Source organism: Brassica napus, chromosome C7, assembly GCF_020379485.1.
Source record: "Brassica napus cultivar Da-Ae chromosome C7, Da-Ae, whole genome shotgun sequence".
Lineage (NCBI taxonomy): Eukaryota > Viridiplantae > Streptophyta > Magnoliopsida > Brassicales > Brassicaceae > Brassica > Brassica napus.
This window is the reverse complement of record NC_063450.1, coordinates 22511826-22521168: the sequence shown is the minus strand read 5'-3', so window position 1 is coordinate 22521168 and position 9343 is coordinate 22511826. Positions and strand designations below refer to the sequence as shown.

The window sequence follows — 9343 nt, the reverse complement described above, 5'->3', positions numbered from 1 at the left end:
TGACTCGAACTACACATCACCTGAATCGATCTGATGCGAAAAATGCATGGTTCTCCTAAACAGATCCTAACATCCCAACCCCAATAACTTGAAAACTGAATAACCCTAACTGACACGAACCTTAAACCCAAATGCCTATCACTATGAGAAATTAAAATAAATTACTGTCAGTTAAGTATGTCAAAACTCAAAAATTAAAATTCAGACCAACAAATTAGTAACTGTTAAATCGAAAAATTTAGCCAAAATGTTATCCCGCTCTTTAAAAGCGCGGACCAAAATATATCTTTAATATATTTTATCTTAGTTTAGTAAACAATTCAAAAAAAAAAAGCAGCACAAAAAATTTAAAGTTTGAAAGAGTTTTTCTTTTATGTTCCTCAACAAACAAAAGCGTAGCTATCATTTCATAGAATCTCAATCGGCGGAAGCTTTCCCCTCTCATCTTCAACTCTTTAACGATTGGTAATGATTCGATCTCTTTCCTGATTTCGCTTTTATTTTATATTTTCTTTCCTGAATTGCCTTCGTGTTAATCGAATCTGTGTTGGAATGTTTTGTTGTTGCTGTGATATGTTTCAAAACTATATTGAAAGCTGGGATTAGATTTGTTTCACATTAACTTGCAAAGCTCCTCGACCAAAATTAACATGTATAGATTTATCGTTTCCATTACTTTTTTTTTTTTTGTTTGTCAATTCTCGTTTAACGATGGGTGCTTGCTATTTTGCATAATTTTCGTCTGCAAAATCTACAGCTGCATATAAGAGATTGTCTTGTCGGATTCAAAGGTCGAAACTTTTTGCGTAGTTGCTACTGTTTCCTCCCAGAAGAAGGTTTACAATGGGAGAGGAGCATCAGAGAAAGCGGTCTCGACAACATTATGAAGCAGAGGAGGCCAGACACTTATCTTTGCGGGAATGCGAAACGTCAAAGTGGTATTTCAACAGGGAAGAGATTGAGCGTTCCTCTCCATCTAGAAAAGATGGGATTGACCTGCCCAAGGAGTCGTTTCTACGGTCTTCTTATTGCTCATTCCTTCAAAGACTTGGCATGCAGCTTCATGTGTAAGCTCACTATAGTATTCTTTGTTTCTTGGGAGGTGCTAGTGTTGTTGTTTGCTTTTTATAGAATATGCTTTAACACTTGTTCTTTTCTTCTGATGTGATATTTCTTGCTACTTTTGTTAGCTAAAGAGGGTGTCTAATGCATGACAATGCCTAGCCTATTGTTGAATTTTGTCGTAGCCAGGGCCACTGTGGGAGGTGGTCTGGAGGTCTTCTCGAACTATTTTTGTCTACATATTCATCTACATAGTCAAAATTTGGTGTGCATGCATCATATATTGGCTTAATTCTAATCGGCAATGGGAGGCTTGCATGCATCTGCTTACTTCGAATTCTCATTATATGTTTGTGTATTTGTAATTCTCTGCTGGGTTATCAAAACCCTCAGCTGTGTTCCCACCATTCCCAACTGATGTTCTTAGTTTTCTGAGCAAGTGCACGTCTCTCTCTCCTGCCCACTGTTTTTGAATCATCTATCATAGGTACTGGCGTTTTTTTTATCGGAAATTTCCATGTTATAAATGCCGTTTTATGGGTGTTCAAAATAAAAAAATTAAAAAATTAATGCCGGTTTTTGTGAAAGCGATGTCTAGCTTTAGTTGCTGGAGATTTTAAGCTTGTTGGTGATATGGTTTTTGGCTATTGATGGTTCCTGACAATCTCATTACTTCAGGTCCCAGGTTACAATAGGATGTGCTATGGTGATGTGCCACCGGTTTTACATGCGCCAATCTCATGCAAAAAATGACTGGCAGGTAATAATACTTTAATGGTTCATCAATTGCATTCCGCCAATCTGTAATGAAGGAATTAATAATTCAATGAAGAAAATGGGTAATGGATTGACATAATGGTCATATTCAAAGTGGTTGTTATAAAGCTATTCCGTTTCTCCTGATTAGTAAAACCATTATATGATCTATGCTAAGTATTTGCAGACGATAGCAACTGCCAGTCTGTTCCTCGCTTGCAAAGCTGAAGATGAGCCGTGTCAACTGTCCAACGTTGTTGTTGCATCTTATGAAATAATCTTTGAGTGGGATCCTTCTGCCTCAATTAGAATTCATCAAACTGTAAGTCATTATAATTTATCTATTGGAATTCTTACGGTTTATTGTACTAGTATTTTCTTTTCTCTTGTCTTGTGCGTTGTGCTAATTTATTACTCTTTACTCTGTCTGTAGGAATGCTACCATGAATTTAAAGAAATTATTTTGGCCGGGGAGAGGCTTCTGCTGGACACAAGTGCTTTCCATCTCCTAGACGTTGAACTTCCCTACAAACCTCTGGCTGCAGCCTTGAATAGGCTGAACGCTTGGCCTGACCTTGCAACAGCTGCTTGGAATTTTGTGCATGACTGGTAAAGACCCTTTGTTAATACTAGCTTCTGCGCTTTTGTCTCCACATCGAGTTTGAATAAACTTATAATGCATTGTGCGTAGGCTTCGAACGACACTGTGTTTGCAGTACAAACCCCATGTTATCGCAACTGCCACTGTGCACCTAGCTGCCACGTTTCAGAACGCGAAAGTTGGCAGCAGGAGAGATTGGTGGTTGGAGTTTGGAGTAACCACCAAGTTATTAAAAGGTTTGTCTTTCAAACATCTTTAATTTTATTTGTGTGTTATTATTGCCAATCGTTTGATCAGTCCCATAGAGAGATGCATGTTAGGTTCTTTCTTACCGTGTGCACATATTGAGTTTGGGAATTAGGTATAGTGGTCTGAATAAACAAACTGCGACATGATATCAGCGGTTGATTAAAATAACGGGGTGTTTCTCATCAATGGTGACAGAGGTAATCCAGGAGATGTACATGCTGATAGAAGTGAACAGAAGGAGGGCTATGCCGCCTCCAAGAAGAGAAGTAGCATGGGCAGTACCTACAGTCATAAAGCCGCCGGTCCATTTTGCTAGAGGCTACCCGTTTCACAGCTACCCTATGCAGTCCTATAGACAGCCTGGCATCTGGTGAGCGATACTTCAGCAGCCTGAAGATGCAATCTCCCTTGTAGTCTTGAGTTTGTGGATAAACAAAAGGAGATTCTGCGGAGTCTCATGAGAGAGGCAGTGTAAGGTTATATAGCAATCCGAGTGAGGTGTTTTTGGCTAAGTTAAGCCTCTCAGGTGTGAGCATCTCCACCAAAGTGATTTTGTTCTGTTACATAGAGATTATGTAGAATTATTGGTTATACAAATATCCACTTCCTTACTATTATACTAGATTATTGTATGTCCGGAATCTATATGTTGGGTTTCTTCGTATTATATATTTTTAACTTCTTCTCATTGGTAAGTAGTTTGGTTTGATGAAGTGCATCATCACGGTCCTCTTCGAAGCAACAAAGTTGATCAAACTAGAACTAGTCATGTTTTGATTGCACTCGGTAAAGTCATTTCCAATGATCAGTTCAATGTGTTGAAAATAGCTTAAATCAAGTTGAACAAATAAACAAAAGTAGCTTAATCACTAATACCAAGATGCACCATAGTTTTTCAGGTGTTTTACATATTCCTGAAACTAATATACTTGTTGAAAAAAAATTATATGGTCAATTTTATTTTAAATTAGCCTATAAATAATAAAAGGGTAAATCTCCCTGCCTAAAAAAATGATTTTATGACCAACAGAACGCATAGGAAAAAAAAAAGACTAAATAGATTTAATTAAAAAGGTAAAAGATATTTGTACCTCTAATCTATACTATTATTTGCGACTATTATTTGCGAAATAATTTTTTGCAACGGAGCTCTCACGTTAAAAGTTGGAGCAGTTAATATTGATACTATCCTTAATGAATAATTAGATTTATTAATATATAATTCTACATAACTATAATAATCAATCAATTAACCAAAAATAAAATAAAAACATGTTTAAAATAATATATTCATGTTTATCTTTAATGGTTACTCAAAAGGAAGAAATTAAACCAATGATAAAATATTGTATTATTATACATTAGTTTAATTGGTTGGATGCAATACATTCATATTATAATAAATTAATGATCTTTTCACGCACTGAAATATAATAGAAAGAGATTTCATGATTTTCGCATTTTTTTACTAAAATAAAAAACCATTATAATGATCATGTATGCATGTATCACTAATTATTTTTTAAATAATTATATCTTAGTACCTATTTTCATTTACAAAATTTTAAAGTATATGAAATAGTAAAATAAGTATGCTACAAAATATCATTATTCTAATTATTTTTTTAGATTTTTATTATATATTTTTTATTTATGTTTTACTTTTATTTTGATTTTGTGTTTTTTGAAATTTAAAAAATAGGTTTACCTCTATATTTTATTTATTTGCAGGTAATGTTTGTATATGGTTATGTTCTCATATTTTAAGAAGATGAAGATGAAGCAAAATCTGATAAAAAGAGTTGAACAAAATTAAGTGATTAACAAAAACAAAAACAACTTATGATTGTGGTCTTTAAACTTATAACATATATCTAATATTTCGTAGAAAAAGTTAAGTCTGCATCCGCGGGAAAACCCTTAATTAAGTTATATATATTCTTGTGTTTGGAACTTATATGGTATACTATTATATATATTTTATTACTATCAATAATATAATAGTATAGATTAAGTTACATATACTATATATTATCATATATTATGTAATTATCCTATTCATCATATAGTATGTAATTATCTTTTTAACTACAGTAAAAACTCTATAAATTAATAAATACGTTAAATTAATAATTTTTTCGATTCTGAATTGAGCCGGTTCAAAATATAATACAAGTAAATAAAATAGTAAGATAATATTTTTTTGAAAAATACTATGTAAATATATAGTCCCATTAAATCATAAATTAATAATTTATATATAAGTTTTATGTAAATAGAACAAAAGATTGTATTATTTATTGTATATTCACAGTGAAGCTCATCGCTTAACCTTTAATATATTTTGATAGAATTTAGTAAAAGTATATCTAAAACTACATTTAAATTCTATGAAACATATTTCTCATACACCAAATAGTATAACAAAAACAATATAAAAGTCAAATTTCTAAAATTTAATTAATATATGTAATACAAAATCAAAAATGCTTCTTACTGTTTCAAAAAAAAAAAATTCTAAAAACAGAAAAATCTAAAATAGAAACTTTTTGTAAATTAATGACTCTACAAATTAATAAAATTTATATCAATAACTACAAATGTATTAATTTTTAATTGTAAGTCAGTTACTTTGGTATTCAATAAGAGCTTTATTAATGATAATAAACAAGGAAACAACATATATATACAAATTAAAGGTTTGTGTAACCAAATTGTGGAAGATGTGAAGAGCAAAAAGTTAAAATATTTTTTATGCAAATTTTAATTCCCAAACTAACATTTTAAAAGAGATGTCTCTCATCAAATATATTTTTTATGATAGGCCAGTCTGGAACACATCTTTTATCAAAGGTATTCTTACTATATTTTTTCGAAATAGGTGTTCTTCAGTCTTACTATGCATTTTAGAAATATTGAGTCCACGAAGACATGGATTTGCTATTATAAACATCATCATATTAGATTTCCCTTATTTCTAATTAATTTTTATAAAGTTGTAACTATTGTATAAAACTAAATAATGAAAAGTAGAATGCTTATATATAGAAAAAATATTAAACAAAAATATAAATCGGTATTAGTTAAAATTTAATTGACCATTTCCTTATTCATATATAAGATAGTCTTATTACATTTTTAAATATCTATATATTTTTATAGAGCTAAAAAAAAGAAAATAGATTCTAAATTTTCAAGTTTTTCATAATAGTTTTTTTTTTGTATTTTGTGAAAACTTTTTTCATGTATAAAATGTTTAAATTTTAATTTATTCTAAAATTTTCGAATACGTGAACAATTATTTATCTTAATTTGATTGATTTATTTTCTTTTGTCAATAATTGATTGTAAGATGATTATTCCGCAAACCTAAAAATTAAAAATTAATCTAAAATTTATTTGTTTAGATAAATGATTAAAGTTAATAATAAAAGTTTTCCAAAACCTAAAAATATATTTTAAGTTAAAAAGATAAAATTTATATGATTAGGTAAATGATTAAAGTAATAATAAAAATTATCCAAAACTTAAAAATATATTTTAACTTAAAAAGATAATTACTATATATATATTTTGTTGTTATTTGAAAATTATCTTTTGATAAAAACTAAAAAAAAGATAAAACTATAACTAAATATTAATCATGTAAAATTATTAATTTGATATATATGTATAGAGAATATTATGTGATTTTTAATATTTATTTATTAATAATAAACATAGTGTACAAAGATACTTTCAAAATATTTAGAATACATAAATTTTTTGAAATGAAAATATAAACAATAAGTTATCATTATAGTATTTTACTTTGTAATGCATGTATTAATAAGAAACTATAAAATGATTATGCCCACATCTTCTAGGATAAACACATTTCTAAATCTTACTAATTATTTTTGTGATAAAACCATTTTTAGAACTATCGTAGTATTTCTCGTGATACAATATAGGAAATATTGAAAAATAGGTCATAATAAGAATGTATTTGTCTCTTTATATCTTATAATAAATTAAAGTAGACATTATCTAACCATCAAAGTTGTTGGAGTATGTTATATTAATTAATATTAAATATGTTATCAATATGAAAAATTTATGTGAAACTTTTAATAATTAAATTTTAATTTTCACTTTAGCAACATATAAAATTAAATATCATATGTTAAATAAAATTTTTCTTTTTAAATAAAATAAAAGTATTGTTTATTTATGTTATTTATAATTGCAAAAATTTAAGAATTATTATGTAAACCAAAAAACTGCGTTGTTATATGTAAAAAAAATATTTCTCCATAGACATATCTTTTAGTTATAATTCTAAAAAGTTAAAAGACTAATGTGTAAACAAAAAAAATTATCTCTATTATAGATAAAAGCTATTTTTACCTCAAAATATAGATGAAAAAATAGTAATTTTTCTTTTATGGGAAAAAATAGAAACATGTTGGAGTAGATTTTACTCTATTATAACATGCATATAGAGGCAAAACAGCAAAGGATTAGAAATGTTCTAATAGGATAAAAAGTATATAATTGTTAGCCAATATAAATTATAAATCTGTTCACTCCACGAGTCTCCACCTAGTATATACCTATTTTGGGATGTTATACCAATAAAATAAACCAGTGTGTGACGTTTATGACTAAAAACCGTATTGTTAGGATGTTATACCAATAAAATAAACCAGTCTGTGACGTTTATGACTAAAAACCGTATTGTTTGTTCCCCTATTAGCTTTTGTGCGGTGAAACATTATAGAAAAAGGTAAGAGAGTAAAAGGGAGGTCAGGTGCAACATTTTAGCAAAAAAAAAAGAAGAAGTAAAAATTCGATTCTTCTAGTTCCCTTTCCTTTACTATTTTAAAATTTGTTAAGAGCAGTTAATTACAAAAAATCATCGATCACCTCTAGCTTTCTCTCCCAGCTCGCGAACAAAGCAAACCCAAGATCATCAATCCGACGGAGACTGCAGCTCTTCGTCGGCAATTTCTTCTCCACAGGCGGCGTCTAATCGCAGATCTCTCGGTGTCTTCCATCTCTGTAACATTCTGTAAGCATGCTTTCTCTTTCTTCGCTTAGGTCGTGTCTGTAGTTTTAAGTTTTAAGAGCTTTGTGCTTTTTAGCTCCTTTGGACGATTTTGCTTCTCATGTATCTGATTATCTGTTTTTGTATTTGGTTCTCTGTGATTTGTTGCTTATTGATTGATAATCAATTCTGTTCCATTAATTTGTGATTTATGTATTCTTGATTATTGTAAAAACAGGGTTGCCGTTTTGCGATGGCGGAGCATTTAGCTTCGATCTTTGGTACCGAAAAGGACAGAGTGAACTGTCCCTTCTACTTCAAGATTGGCGCTTGCCGTCACGGTGACCGCTGCTCTCGTCTCCACAACCGTCCTACCATCTCCCCAACACTCCTCCTCTCCAACATGTACCAGAGACCCGACATGATCACCCCCGGTGTCGATGCAAATGGCCAGCCCCTCGACCCGCGCAAGATCCAAGAGCACTTTGAGGATTTCTTCGAGGATCTCTTTGAGGAACTCGGCAAGTTTGGCGAGATTGAAAGCCTCAACATTTGTGACAACCTTGCTGATCACATGATTGGCAACGTCTATGTTCAGTTTAAGGAAGAGGATCAGGCTGCAGCCGCTTTGCAGGCTCTGCAAGGTAGGTTTTATTCGGGGCGTCCCATCATTGCCGATTTCTCTCCTGTCACGGATTTTCGGGAAGCCACGTGTAGGCAGTATGAAGAGAACAACTGTAACCGTGGTGGGTATTGTAACTTTATGCACGTGAAGCTTGTTTCGAGGGAGCTGAGGAGGAAACTCTTTGGGAGGTCTAGGCGGTCTTACCGCAGGGGAAGTGGAAGTAGAAGCAGGAGTAGGAGTATAAGCCCTAGGCATAAGAGAGAGTATGACTGGCGTGATCCTCCTCACAGAGAGTTTAGTCACCGGGACAGAGATGGCGAGTTTTACAGGCATGGAAGTGGGAAAAGGAGTAGTGAGAGGTCGGAGAAGGGAGACAGGGACGGTTCAAGGAGGAGACATGGAAGCCCTCCTCCTAGACGAGGAGGGAGCCCTGGTGGTGGGAGAGAAGGAAGCGAGGAGAGGAGGGCAAGGATTGAGCAATGGAACAGAGAACGGGAGGAGAAGGAAGAGGGAGGAGGAGCATAAGAAAAACATAACTGCTGCAATGTGGTGGATTCTGCTGTCAGCTTCTCTGCGTTTGTTGATGTATTCTGAAGTCGGTAAAATCTAGTGATGGATTTTTCATGTGGTTGTTCTAATTTTGGAACTTGGAATGAGAGTGGAATCAACTCCTTTAGATTATAAAAATAATGTTGTTGGGGTTACTTTCTTGTAGTTGTGATTAGGAAAAACTTTGTTGCCTAGCTTGTTACCTATCTTCACCAGTGTCCTTTAGAACTTTGTACTATCTTCTCTTTAGTTAAAAGGTTCTTCTATCATCCTATGTTTATTAACTTTCCGTAAATTCTTTAGTTAAAAGGTTCTTCTATCATCCTATGTTTATTAACTTTTCATGCTAAATTTATGGAGTAGATCCCTCATTTTCTAGATAGGAAGTTTTGATCCTTCCTTGTGGATTGTATCATATGCCTCCGCATTCAGCAAGGCCAATCCGTATTTTTGGGCGCAAGATTATGATTAC

General features: G+C 32.0%; 2 protein-coding genes across 5 annotated transcripts; both read left to right on the top strand.

The window, feature by feature from the left end:
• The first annotated feature begins 316 nt into the window (after window positions 1-316).
• Window positions 317-3356, top strand: LOC106425346 (cyclin-T1-3). 4 transcript variants are annotated; one of them, XM_013866081.3, is made up of 7 exons: window positions 317-465; window positions 758-1067; window positions 1741-1822; window positions 2006-2140; window positions 2252-2427; window positions 2510-2655; window positions 2864-3356. In XM_013866081.3, exons 2-7 carry the CDS (start codon window positions 844-846, stop codon window positions 3040-3042), a joined length of 942 nt encoding a protein of 313 aa, XP_013721535.1. In that variant the 5' UTR covers window positions 317-465; window positions 758-843; the 3' UTR covers window positions 3043-3356. The 4 variants fall into 4 exon arrangements, with proteins under 4 accessions (XP_013721535.1, XP_022563061.1, XP_022563063.1 ...); XM_022707340.2 differs by having other exon boundaries at window positions 1997-2140; XM_022707342.2 differs by having other exon boundaries at window positions 348-465; window positions 758-1549.
• Window positions 3357-7460: 4104 nt separating this feature from the next.
• Window positions 7461-9140, top strand: LOC106425342 (splicing factor U2af small subunit A). The gene is made up of 2 exons (XM_013866078.3): window positions 7461-7721; window positions 7936-9140. The coding sequence occupies exon 2, from the start codon at window positions 7951-7953 to the stop codon at window positions 8845-8847; it is 897 nt and encodes a 298-aa protein (XP_013721532.1). The 5' UTR covers window positions 7461-7721; window positions 7936-7950; the 3' UTR covers window positions 8848-9140.
• The last annotated feature ends 203 nt before the right edge of the window (window positions 9141-9343 follow it).

What these genes read in the sequence shown, in the direction of transcription:
- LOC106425346 (XM_022707340.2), top strand. Translation starts at nt 844, where the DNA reads ATGGGAGAGGAGCATCAGAGAAAGCGGTCTCGACAACATTATGAAGCA. An exon ending in CAATTAGAATTCATCAAACT is followed by an intron (nt 2,141 to 2,251) that starts GTAAGTCATTAT and finishes CTCTGTCTGTAG; the next exon opens with GAATGCTACCATGAATTTAA. An exon ending in AACCACCAAGTTATTAAAAG is followed by an intron (nt 2,656 to 2,863) that starts GTTTGTCTTTCA and finishes CAATGGTGACAG; the next exon opens with AGGTAATCCAGGAGATGTAC.
- LOC106425342 (XM_013866078.3), top strand. Translation starts at nt 7,951, where the DNA reads ATGGCGGAGCATTTAGCTTCGATCTTTGGTACCGAAAAGGACAGAGTG.